Source organism: Lycium barbarum, chromosome 1 (assembly GCF_019175385.1).
Source record: "Lycium barbarum isolate Lr01 chromosome 1, ASM1917538v2, whole genome shotgun sequence".
In the NCBI taxonomy this organism is placed as follows: Eukaryota; Viridiplantae; Streptophyta; class Magnoliopsida; order Solanales; family Solanaceae; genus Lycium; species Lycium barbarum.
In genome coordinates, this window is record NC_083337.1 from 79,966,813 (window position 1) to 79,980,636 (window position 13,824).

The window sequence follows — 13,824 nt, forward strand, 5'->3', positions numbered from 1 at the left end:
AACTTTTGTTGTTGAATTACCTTGAAGTCCTGCCGAATTGATAAGATTCGATGCTTGTTCAATTGTTCACAAAATCTTGTAAAATTGGCATGACTTTGTGCTATCTGCATATTACCTATCGTATTAATTGTTCACAAATCCCGCCGGATTGACATGATTTGTCCGTTTTGATCAACATGGTGTTCTTTGAATATGAAATTCCAGTTCCGATCAAAACCACCACAAATTTCATACAAATGATCTCAATCCCTAGCTAGTTGAAGTCAGGTTTCATGAACTACCAATATTAGGGAGAAAAAAGAAATGAGTGTCATAATTTATAACAATAATATAACCAATGGCATTCAGAAAGATTGCATGGTTGGACTGCATATATTCACCATGGGTTAAACTACAGAGGTGTTCATTTGGATATCCAAGTATCAACAACCAATACATAATTGGCTCTGAACGTCATTATATTCAAAGAACACTCGAGCAGTTGAGTGAAATTCCATGATAAAGAACCACGAATGGTTTGAGTCAAGAAATTGGCAAAATCTCAAGGCTGTAATTTGTCATGCCTTAAGAATGAAGTATAAACCTCTTATCCTGATTTATTTTTGAAAAAAAAAAAAATTAGATGAAAACGGATAGTGAGTGATATTTCTTGACATGCTTTAAATGATGTACTATGCCATTTGAGCTAACCAGCAACATGGTAGAAATAATTAAAGACCTTGAGACTGTCTAACCAAAGCCAAATCAGCAACTCAGTATTAATCTCATGCTTGGTAACATAAAGGAAAGCATCAATATTTAGGCTGCAACCTAAAGATGGCTTTGTCTAGCTAGTGAGTAAAGGGCAAACAAACTACATTGCATGTTCTGGTTTTATTTCGATGGAGGGAAGTTAGTTATTAGACTTATAAGCCACATTACAATAGATCCTACGATCCAACCAACCACACAAAAGACTAAGAGACCAGCCAAAATGGTGGCTAATGGTGGGCCTGATGCATCACTGCTTTTTTCTGATTCTCCTGAAGGTTTGGTGCTTGATCTTGTTACAGGTAGTAGTCTCTGCCTTAGATGCACACTCACAACATTGTTGAATCTGAAAAACAAAACAGAGAACAATGAACTTATAACAATCTTTGATAACATCACATCAAAGTATAATGAAAAGGCTAATCATAAACCACTAAAGTTATACTGAGGAGACATCAGTTATTGTCCGACTAACACAAAACTTCTGCCTAAAGAAGTCTATACTTTAGTTTATTTTTAGAGGGCTCCTTGTATCCGTCATACGAGAAAGTCCGGCTGTATGCATCACACGCAGATTTGGAAAACATATTCTCAAAGAGGGGTCTTCTATTTCCAAAGATCCGGTCCACTAATAAAATCTCGAGAGGCTGTTACAACTTAGACCTTTTAAGGTATGACAAAGTAATGCAGGATGGCTAATGCCTGTAGGACAAGAAGGCAAATTCGTACCATAATATGATAGATTGGAAATTGGAAATACATAACCTCATATTTTAAGCTTGTCCAGAAGTATAATATTATTAGTTCAACTACCTTTAATAGTTTCTCTTTTATTCTGTGCAAATGTGGTTTTACATCAAATAATTAAATCTTGAAGGAGAGAGAAGATAACATTTTTCAGATTTATAAAATCCTTACAATCACTGCAGGATTCAAAAGCTTTTGCCAATATTCAATCCTCTTCCAACGTGTATTCAGTAACATTTATATAAGGGAGGACAAAACAAGGAAAACTCTATAAACAAAGCAATAAAAAAGAATGTCATAAAGCAATCAAACATTCAGCAGGAAACCACAGAGTCCTGCAAATGATCTGAGTTTAAACATTAGCACCCTAGTAATAAATGAAGCTGGAATGAAGACAATTTGAAATCCTACAAAGACAAAATTTAAATAGTTTCTTCCTAATTGTCTAAGACTTGATGGGCAAGTTATATGGTAACCTGATGGGAGGATGCAGCCATGAGACAACCAAGCGCGAGCAAGATAGCTCCCATGCTATTTTAAAGGGCCAAAATTACCTCTGAACTATTCGAAATAGGTCAACTTTACTCTCCATTACGTTTTTGGCTCAAAAATACTCTCGCCATTAGTCAACTAGCTCAAAAATGTCCTCCAACTAGTCAAATAGCTCAAAAATACCCTTCCAACTAATGATTTCTTAATTCAAAATTACCCCTTTTTGAATAGTTCAAGGGCAAAATTGACCCATTTTCCTTTGTTTTGGAACAATCGTTAATAAGCAGGGTATTTTTGAGCTATGTGGCTAGTTGTCTAACGGCAAGGGCATTTTTGAGCGAAAAACGTAAAATTGACCTATTTCGTTTCACTGGTATTTTTGGCTCTTTTCTCTATTGAAAAAAGAAAAAGGAAAAAGACATGCTCAGTCACATTCTCTAACTAGTTGTAGAAGCGTTGTATATCTCAAATGAATAACCCATTAATGCTACGGAAACGCCATTTATTCATAATTCAGACCCTTCTTTTGTCAACAACGAAGAAAAATGAAAATGAGAAAAAAGGTCCAACTTGGGATGCAACGATTACAAAATTGCTACAGAGATAGTTGATTAAAAGAGTGAAATTGGCAGCATTTCAGAAATCACAACAAATTTTAGACTAAAAGCAGGTAAAATAAAACAATTTTTGAGTACCTGAAATTGAAGTGGGTAGGAAAGGCACGGTGGAAGGTATTGAAGGAAGGTTGAGGTGTGTGAAGGGGACGATGAAACCCTAGAACAACTTGGGATGGACGTGAAGAACAATGGACAGACGCCATTTGTGTGTACCAACACCAAGATATTTGTTTATCTCTACTCTCAAGGACTTAGTTGATATTGTGAACTATGAATGTCTCAAATTTGTGAGTGCAAATTAATGACTGTTACATGTGGAGACCATTTATGAATTAGATATTACACCTCCGGAATTCCCGTGAACGTACAGTGAATAGACTAACGAAGAATACAAGTATATGATGTTTTAATAAGAAGCGAACGACGTTTGACGACCCTAAGTAAGATTTCAAAGGCAATTGCAATGAAAGGAAAGTTATGCTCCACAATGACTAATTATAGGTTTTGGAAATGTGAAAAGTTGCAGGTTTGCATTCTGGTCAGTTGGTCGTAAAATGAAATACGGACCGTAAAGTGGTATACGGTCCGTAAACTGCCATGTCGTATTTCAGCTTCTAAAAACTTCAACTTCTGTCAAATGCTGGAATGGTTAAAGACGACTTGGAATACAACCCGTAAACTGATATACGGCCCGTAAATTGAGTCGTAAACCACCATGTCCTCAGCCTGACTTTCTGTTTCTGTCATCCTTAAATACGACCACAAAATACGGTCTGTAAACTGGAATACGGACCGTAAACTGTGTTTACGACCACTGTGCACTTTCGACGACTGTTCATTTAAGATCAGATTTTGGGTTATTAATAAGAGACCAAGTTCATTATTTCATTTTCACATGACACCCCCTTCTCTCTAAAACCTCTCTCTACATTTATTCCACAAGGATTCAAGGATTATTAGTGAACAACAACATAAACTAAGTGAATCAAGTATAAGAAAACCCATTAAGGATCATACAAGTCAAGAAATCTCATTGGAGATAAACTAGGGTTTTTCTCAAGTGGAGTATTATCAACCAAGGCTTGTTCCTACGACATCTAAGGTAAGATTTATGATGTTTCTATGTTGTTTAAGGTATTTAAGAGTTGAAATGCTTGGATTGTAGAGAGGTATGGCAAAATGGTTCATGAATGTGGAATAGTGCCATTTTGAGAAATAGTTTGAATTGAGTTATGAGTCTTGATGTATTGTGATGTAAATACGTTATAAATGACGTTGAAAACATGAGATGAGCAATGTACGTGAATGGGTATAGTCGTGTGTTATGGCCATGGATATGGATGATTGAAAGTAAGTTTAGGAATGTGGATGAATAATGACTATTGTTATAGTATTGTGAATGTATTATTAATGTTTGGGAGTTGATATATGTTATGGAGGGATGTCATATAAGTAGATGAGATGCTTTCCGATTTTCTCTAGCTTTAGTCATATATGCTAACTGTCGATTCTAATGATAGTATGACTTTAATGAAGGTGGAAACACGAGCGTTGGAGGAGAACGCGCAAGTGGTAAATAGTTGAACGGAAAAGGTATGTAAGGCTAACCCTTCTTTCATAAAGCATGGTTCTTTGGCCAATCATCTAAATCTTCTACGAGCTTGTGATACTCTCCAAATGCTTCTATCTTCAAAGCTACTAAGCTTATGATTCTCGATATGTTACGATTGCACTAAGTCCCTCGTATGACGAGTAAGTCTATGAAGATAGATGCGACGAATGACGATGATAGCGATAATGATATCGATGACGATAACAATGACGATTATGATAATGATGTTAATAGTAAAGTTGCTTACAAGCTATTATGTATATGTGTCTATGTATGACTATTATGGAACCCCGAGCTTATGAGGCCGGGTAAGATATGTAAATAAGTATGTATATGATTACGTAACGCGCGCACACCTCTGCAGATGGTACGGATAACCCTGACGCCTTGGTAGGGCCAGGTAGATGTAACCCTGAAGCCTTGGTAGGGCCAGGTATGAGTAACCTTGAGCCTTGGTTGGCCAAGTATGTATGAAACACCGATCCTGCATGGTCGGGTATGCTATGTATATGATATGATTATGTATATGATATGGATATAAGTATGAATACGAATATGGTACGATATGAATGTGAATAAGGGCATGTATACGAATATGACTACAGATGTGGAACGGATACGGATATTGATGTATACACGTAAATACGCATTAGAAACGGAAAGATCCTATGTAGGGCAAGTAAGTACCTATGACGATGATAACACCATCTCCCATCTCATGCTATTTCTTATGTTGCTTATTATGCTTCTATATTGATATTGATCATGCTTTACATACTCAGTACATTCTTCGTACTGACGTCCTTTTGTTTGTGGACGTTGCGTCATGCCCGCAGGTGCGCAGGGAGATAGGCTCGATCCATAGCGGTATTCTCAGAGACCACCTAGCAGAGCTCCATTTCATTCGGAGCCATAGCTTTTGGGTACTTATTCTTTTGTGTACATAATTATGGGCATAGCGGGGTCCTGTCCCGCTTATGTGATGTGTTATACTCTCCTTAGAGGCTCGTAGTCACGTGTATATGATTAGATATGTCTACCTTGTTAGCCTATATTTTGTATATTATTTTGATAGCCTTGACGACTCATGTACATTAACGTGGTATAGATGCCAACCATGATATGAAAGCATTGTCGTCCAATGGGACTAGCATGAATGGTGATTAGAAATGTATGTTTAATTATGTGGCTCACCTAGATGTAAGAGTAAGCATAAGTCAAAGGGTGCCCGGGTGGGCTATTACTGGGTGCCCGTCGCGGCCCTAGTCGGGTCGTGACAAAAGTGGTATCAGAGCAGTTCAGTCCTAGGGTGTGTCTATGAGCCGTGCCTAGTAGAGTCTTGGTTATGGGTGTGTTGCGCGCCACACTTATAAACAAGAAGCTGCGGGCACTTTAGGAATGATTGACCTTCTTTCTTCATAAGAATCGTGCGGTAGAGCTATGATATGAGAAATTCTTGTTCTTTAATCGTGTATTGTCTATTTCAGAAATGCCTGTAAAGAGAAAGGCTACGGCAGCCCAAAAGGGCAAGACGGTGGCAGAAAAGCGGGCTGAAAAAGCACCGCCACCGGTAGTAGAGGAAAGTGAGTCCCAGAATGCGGCTCAATCTCAGTCCTTCCGTTCAGTACCTATATTAGGGGAGCGTGAGGGAGCCTCAACCCCAGCTCCAGCACCTCCGGCTCCTCCACCGGATGCTTCAGGCTAGATATGAAAGAGGCCATACACTTGCTTACTCGATTGGTTGCTGCCCAGACTCAGCGGCAAAGTACAGGGCAGGGTAATAGGGCTGTTAGTGCAAGGGCCCGTGACTTCATTACTTTGAACCCTCCGGAATTCTTTGGGTCAAAGCCGGAGGAAGACCCTCAGGATTTTATCGATGGTATGTTGAGGACGCTACGATTGATACATGCTTCGGACACCGAGTCAGTGGAGTTAGCGTCGTATAGATTGAGAGACGTCTCGATCCAATGGTATACGGTTTGGATGGCTTCACAGGGAGCTAATGCACCTCCCCCGGTATGGCAGGAGTTCATTGATGCTTTCCTCCGACATTATATGCCTCTAGAGGTTCGGCGAGCTAGGGACGATAAATTCTTTAATTTGAGGCAAGGTAGCAAGAGTGCTTTAGAGTACAGTCTCCGCTTCAATTCCTTGGCTAGGTATGCTTCGGCCATGGTAGCGGATATGGGTGACAGAGTGCACCACTTTGTAAAGGGCCTAGGGCCGCATTTGATGGATAGGTGTTTGACTGCGTCCCTTCAGGATAATATGGATATTGCATGCATTCAGGCCCATGCTCAGAACTTAGAAGAAAGTTTACAACAGTAGAGAAGTGAGCGCGAGCAGGATAGGGGTTATAGCAAGAGGGCCAGATTTTCGGGTCCGGTGAGTGAGTTTTGAGGCGGGCACAGATAGCAGAGGTCCAGGCACTCAGGCTATTCTATGACTGGTGCGCCTCCATGATTTTCAGGCTAGAGATTCGACAGATCTACTCGTTCCGGGCCGAGTCAGAGTTATTCGGGGTCTCAGTTTAGAGATGATTCGGGTTAGGAAGGCCACCCATACTACGATGTTCCCAGTGTGGGAAGTTGCATTGGGGTCGATGCCAATTGGGTTCAGATGTTTTCTATTCATGTGGCCGACCAGGACATATCATGCATGATTTCCCCTCAATTCATGGTAGAGGTAGGACCCAGCCTTCAGGGTCGGTAGCGGGATCTTCAGCATCTGTACGCCCTATGGGGCCAGGTTCACATGCGCCAGTCGGCCATGGTAGAGGCAGAGGGAGAGTTCCCAGTTCTAGCGGTCCTCAGCACTGTATTTATGCTTTGGCTGGACGCCAAGATCTCGAGTCTTCCCCTGATGTGGTTACATGTATATTATCGGTATTCTCTCATGATGTATATGCTTTGATTGATCCGGGCTCCACATTGTCATATGTTACTCCATATATTGCGGGTCGATTTAGGGTCGAACCAGAGTCGATCAAACCTTTTGAGGTGTCTACACCCGTTGGTGAATCGGTAATAGCTAGCCGAGTATATAGAAATTGCATAGTTTTGATTTGTGACCGCCGTACTATAGTTGACTTGCATGAGCTAAAGATGGTAGACTTTGATGTCATTATGGGCATGGATTAGTTGGCCTCTTGCTATGCCAATGTTGTTTGTAGAATGAAGATGGTTTGTTTCCAATTTCCGGGAGAACCAGTCCTAGAATGGAAAGGGAATACGGCGTCACCAAAAGGTAGGTTTATTTCCTATCTGAAGGCAAGGAAAATGATCATAAAAGGGTGTATCTATCATCTAGTTCGGGTTCAAGATGTAGAAGCTGAATCGCCGACTCTTCAGTCAGTTCCCGTAGTAAATGAATTTCCGGATGTGTTCCCGGAAGAGCTTCCAGGCCTTCCTCCCGAGCGGGAGATTGATTTTGCCATTGATTTGTTGCCAGGCACTAAGCCTATATCTATTCCTCTGTTATATCCCGCATTTTGTACATTCAGATAATTCAAGATAACTGCGGGAAGTTAAGAGCAAGGCTATATTTTTTATCTTGTTTAATATACAAGTTGTTTATGAAAATTATTGATGTGGAAATATTAAGGAAGGCTAGGGGTAAAAAGGAAAATTCACAAGGTGGTCTATGGTAATATTGAGGAAGGCTAAGGGCAAATTTGAAATTAGGAAAATAATTTTCATGAATTACAAAACAAAAAAAAATATAGTAGTCTTGAAATGGAAGGGCCATGTGGCCGTCCAAATTTGGTGTGGGCCAAGGCCCACATGGAAGCCTAATATATTTACATGAAAGATGACAAATTCATCACAAGTTTCATCTTCCTCTCAAAAAAGTTAAAGAAACTTGGAGAAGACCAAAGAAAGAGGCCATTCGGCCATGGTGATAGAAAAATTAAGGTCCAAAAATCTTGCTCAAAAAATTATTTTCTCCTAGCATTTCTACTAATTGGAAGGTCCCTAGCAAAGTGAAGTGGTCATTGGAGCAAGTAAAACATCTATTCTTGCAAGCTACAAATCCTAGTCAAGTGAGGAGTTAAGTGGAAGAGGTAAGATTTAATCTTCTTTTTCATATATTATGAATGTTTTGTACATGTTGTAGTGTGTGGAAATGGATGGAATTTATGAAAATATGGATGTGGTGTTGTGGTCGTGCATGTCTAGGTGTTGTGTAGAAGTGACGAATTAATTTTACTTAGTATTTTGGTTGTTGTTGTCATGAATTCTATGATAAAAATGAGAGTCTAATGATTCAAGTTGAAGTTGGAATTGTTGTGGGCTGTTTTAGAAGCCAATGAGATTTGAATGTAGTTTCTTGTATTTATGGAAAATAATGTTGTTAGTGTGTGAATTGTTGGTGTAGTTCATGAATTTGAAAGAAGGAAATGTGTTTTCATTGCTCTTGTTGCATTATGGAGGTTTCAGGTGGAGTGACATATTGGTTAGACTATCTTGAATGTTATGCGGATTGTTTGAAGTGTTCTTGAATATTGTTTTAATGGTTTCGGATTAGTACTTGAATATGTGAGCAATTATGAATTGAACATAAATGAAACGCCGTCAAAGTTTGTAGAAAGAAGTTGCTAACGCTGCAATGCGTTTTGAATCGATTGTTGATATTGTTAGCATGACTATTGGTATTGTTGTTGGTAATTTGGCCGAGTTGAATTCTCGGATTTGTTGTTGATGATTTGGCCGAGTTGGATTCTCGGGGTTAGTTGTATTTACAGGGGAAATGCTGCCGAATTTTCTGTAAATAAAGTGTTGGTTTAGAATTGGACTCTTAAGTGTTTATGGCTAATGTTTGGTATATACTAATAATGTTGTAGATCTTGCGAAGCCAAAGACTTAAGTTCGGATTAGCTTAGGAAGCGGGCAAGGTATGTAAGGCTTACACTTTCTTCCTTTTGGCATGATTCTTATGAAACTAACAGACGACGTTTATATATGATTCCAAAGAAGCTCCTATTCTTAGAGCCACTAGGATGGCTAACATTCTTGATTTCCATAAGCTACTTCATATGGTTTTGACACGTATCTATGATTTCCAAAGCTCTATTTGATATGTTTCCAAGTTTGCCTATGATTCTTATTCACTTCTTGATATGAGTACCCTCGGTATAGTTGAGCTTATTGTATGGTTGGATAACGAGTAGAGTATAAAGAGTTCATGTCTCTAAAAGAATTCTGTAAGTATTAATGTCTCTAACTTTTGTATACAGTCTGGGATTGCTTTGGAAACGTTCGTAGGGGTTCTGTGGTAAAAATGTCCATAACTTTCTTGTACTAACTCGGATTGCCTTGAAACGAGTTTATGATCTTTCACGTGTCGCTTGCGTACTTATTCATCGAGTCTTAAGATTGATTTATGTGCATATAGTTTCTCACTACTCTACTCGTGCATGCCTCAATGCATCTTTCACTGCGTCCCGGGCCAGGGTATGTTCTCGTGCGTACTCCATTGCATTGTTCACCGCGTCCCTCACTAGAGGGCCGGGGCATGTTATATATATGTATATGATATGATGACATGATGATATGATGACGGGGCGGTGGCCAGGATGGCATATGATGACTCTATTCACCGCGTCCCTCACTAGAGGGCCGGGGCACGTTCATGCATATATGATACATGATATTGACATACATGATTTTATTCACCGCGTCCCTCACTAGAGGGCCGGGGCACATTATATGTATATACGATGTATGATGATGATATACATGATTTTTACCGCGTCCCTCACTAGAGGGCCGGGGCACGTTATATGTATACATGACATATGATGATGACACGCATGATTTTTCATTTCAAAAGGCAAGTGTTTTGATGTTTTTAACAGTCATACGTGTCCTGGTGAGTTCTATTTCAGTTATGATCCTCTATATTGTACTTCATGCCTTACATACTCAGTACATATTCCGTACTGACCCCCTTTTCTTCGGGGGCTGCGTTTCATGCCCACAGGTACAGACGTGAACGTGAGTGACCCGACAGCTTAGGCCATCTATTCTGCTGCTTTGGAGTGCTCCCTTGTTCTGGAGCCTACATTTTGGTACAGACTTTTTCGTTGTATATATGTATGTATGTATGTATATATTCAGGGGTACGGCGGGGCCCTGTCCCGTCATGATTCTGTTGTCTTTGTTAGAGGCCTGTAGACATGTATGTGGGTCATGGGTCGTTATGGTGCAGTTATGTCTGTGTGGCTTGCGTCTAAGAGGTTCCATTTGCTATGACAGCCTTAACGACATGTATGTATGTATACGTATGTATATGTTTTGGGCGATATGTTTTACGACAGCCTTGCTGGCTTCTGTGTGATATATTTGTTATATGTGACCGCTTAAGACGATATCTGATCTTTGTATCTGTATAAGTCAGTGTACGCCGAATCTGGATTTGCCATTTGTATGTCGGTTCTGGTAAGTGGGTGTGTATGGGTGTCCAGCTCGGGCATTAGTCACGGCCCACGGGGTTGGGTCGTGACATCCTCCTTATAGAATGGCGCCCGCAGAATTGAAAGAGTTGAAGGAGCAGTTGAAAGACTTGCTTGATAAAGGCTTTATTAGACCTAGTTCATCCCCGTGGGGAGCACCCGTGTTGTTTTTCTGAAAGAAAGATGGCTCTTTGAGAATGTGCATTGATTATCGGCAATTGAATAAGGTGACAATTAAGAACAAGTATCCTCTTCCGAGGATTGATGACTTATTTGATCAATTGCAAGGTGCCAAATGGTTTTTAAAGATTGATTTGAGGTCCGGGTATCATCAAGTGAGAGTTAGGGATAAAGATATCCCTAAGACAGCCTTTAGAACAAGAAATGGTCATTTTGAGTTCCGGGTGATGTCATTTGGGCTAACTAATGCGCCGGCGGTATTTATGGATTTGATGAACAATGTGTTTAGGCCCTTCCTGGATTTATTTGTGATTGTATTCATCGACGACATCTTGGTGTATTCTAGATCTGAGGCAGAACATGCGGATCATTGCGTACTATTCTTGGAGTCCTCTGAACTCGGGAGTTGTTTGCAAAGTTTTCCAAATGTGAGTTTTGGTTGAACTTAGTGGCATTTCTGGGGCATATTGTGGCAGCCGATGGTATTCGAGTGGATAGTCAAAAGATTGAGGCCGTGAAGACTTGGCCAAGGCCCACAACTCCTATGGAGGTTCGTAGCTTTCTGGGCTTAGCAGGTTATTACAGGAGATTTGTTGAAGGTTTTTCTTCTATTTCTGCACCACTCACAAAGTTGACCCAGAAATCGGCAAAGTTTCAATGGACAGATGCTTGTGAGCGTAGCTTCCAAGAGTTGAAAAGTAGATTGACTTCCGCCCCAGTCTGGACACTTCCAGAGGGATTGGAAGGATATGTTGTTTATTGTGATGCTTCAGGTGTTGGGCTAGGCTGTGTATTGATGCAACATGGTAAGGTGATTGCGTATGCTTCAAGGCAATTACAGAAACATGAGCGGAATTATCCAACCCATGATTTAGAATTGGCCGCAATGGTTCATGCGTTAAAGATATGGAGACATTATTTATATGATGTCCATGTGGATATTTATATAGACCATAAGAGTCTTCAGTATATCTTCAAGCAGAAAGAGCTGAATTTACGACAACGACGATGGTTGGAATTGCTAAAAAATTATGATGTTGATATCTTGTATCACCCCGGAAAGGCAAATGTTGTGGCTGATGCTCTTAGCCGTAGATCTATGGGAAGTTTGTGTGATGTTCGACCAGAAAAGAGGGAAATGGCCCGTGAGCTCCAATAATTAGCTAGCCTAGGAGTTCGAGTAGTGCACTCAGGTAGCCAGGGAGCTACTATCAAGAATTCAGCAGTCTCGTCGCTAGTAGCAGAAGTGAAAGAGCGGCAATACGAAGATTCCATGCTAAGGCATTACAGAGATACGCTCCTGTTATGTCCCGTGTTTTCGTATAATTGGAAATCGAGAAATAATTACGACTTGTGTGCTATAAGGACATAATTTGATTTTAGTGAATGTGACTATGTTGGTTATGGAATCTTTAATGCTAAGACATCGGGAAAGGCCGAGGGTAAATTCGGAATTTTGGAAATTAGTTTCGGGAATTACAAAACGAGACTAAAACTAATTGGGCCAAGGAAAATTATGACCCAAAGTTGAAGCCCAACAATTGAAGGGGAGCCGGCCTTGTCAATTGGCCCAAGCCCACTTTAAAAGGGTCATGTGCTATGCACATGACCCCTAAAAGGATATATACTATGTATGCTTGGCCATTATCAAGTCAAAGAACAAAATTTCAAGAACACCCCTCACAAAGGGCTTCGGCCGAACCAAGAGAAAAGGGAAAGAAAAAAATTTCCAAGTCTTGTTTGTGATCAAACAATCATAATCCTTACATATTTGTGAAGTACTCGAGGCCCTCTTCAACGGGGTATAATTAGTTTGGCACAAGTACTACGTTTGCGACAAGTCGGAAAGTCAAGAAAAGGTAAGAATTTTGCCCCTCTAATGTTATAGAATTGATATGAATGTGTTAAGGATTGGAAATAGACGAGAATCCCGTAACGTGGATGTTAGTAAAAAGTCGTGGGTGTGTGTGTAGAGTGTGGGTTGGCCGTGAGCCATAGGGAGGAGGAAATGGTGTTAATTTACCTTGTTTGGTTGGTGTAATGTGTTGTTGTGATCCTTATGTTGTAATTGATCGATTGATGAATGAAATTGACGTTGAAAAGTGATTTTGGATATTATCGGAAAGCGTATACCTTCGGTATCACTATGTATATTTTGGGTGCTAGAGACTTTAGATGTGAATTTATAATGATGTTAATGAATTCGGAATGAAACGACGTGAGTTAGAATGTTCGTCGTGGATTTTTGATGTTTTAAAGAATTCTGGAAAATAATGGATTTTGGTGTAATTTCGTGTATGGCTTGGATTGTAGTTAGGATGTGATTGTATAAGTTTGAATGTAGAAATGAATACAATTATGTAGATTTAGAATTTGAGTTTTGAAAGTTGGAATGAAAGTTGCCAACTTAGATAACAAAGTAGATCTTTGAAGCTAGAATGGTTTGATTGTTGTTTGTGTTGTTTGTTGGCGTGTGGGCTGTTGTGGTGGATGTATTTTGAGCCGAGCTAAGCCTCGGGGATGTTAAATTTATAGGGGAAACGCTGCTGAAATTTCGGTAGGCAAAAAATTGAAGTTAAAGGCATTTTTAAGCCTAAGAATCTCAATTGGTAACTTTGACCATTTGCAGATTTTTGACGAAACGGGACTGGACTTTCGGGAGAGCTTACGACATCTGTGAGGTATGTAAAGCTTCCCACTCCTTCATTTGGCATATCCTAGTATGTTAGTCGAATCTGAGACCTTCCGGAGCATTTCTGTTCCTCGAAACCCGATCCACAGAAAAGTTACTATTCATTCAATTCAATTGAAGCCTAAGGGCTCTATTTTGGCTAGAATGCCACCATTCGTCCGAAACCTATCGAAATGTGGTCGGGTAACCTAGAAATGATTATGTATGACCCCTGGCATACAAAATGCTCGTAAAAATATGTTCGCCACCTCACTTTGACTAGAGGTGGGCCCGCTAACCC

The 13,824-nt window shown here is 40.1% G+C and overlaps 1 protein-coding gene across 1 annotated transcript; it reads right to left on the bottom strand.

Moving 5' to 3' along the window:
• Positions 1–730: 730 nt before the first annotated feature.
• Positions 731–2,920, bottom strand: LOC132636133 (uncharacterized). Its single transcript, XM_060352842.1, has 2 exons — positions 2,685–2,920; positions 731–1,096 (listed from the first exon to the last, which is right to left on the bottom strand). The coding sequence occupies exons 1-2, from the start codon at positions 2,807–2,809 to the stop codon at positions 874–876; spliced, it is 348 nt and encodes a 115-aa protein (XP_060208825.1). The 5' UTR covers positions 2,810–2,920; the 3' UTR covers positions 731–873.
• Between the last annotated feature and the right edge of the window lie 10,904 nt (positions 2,921–13,824).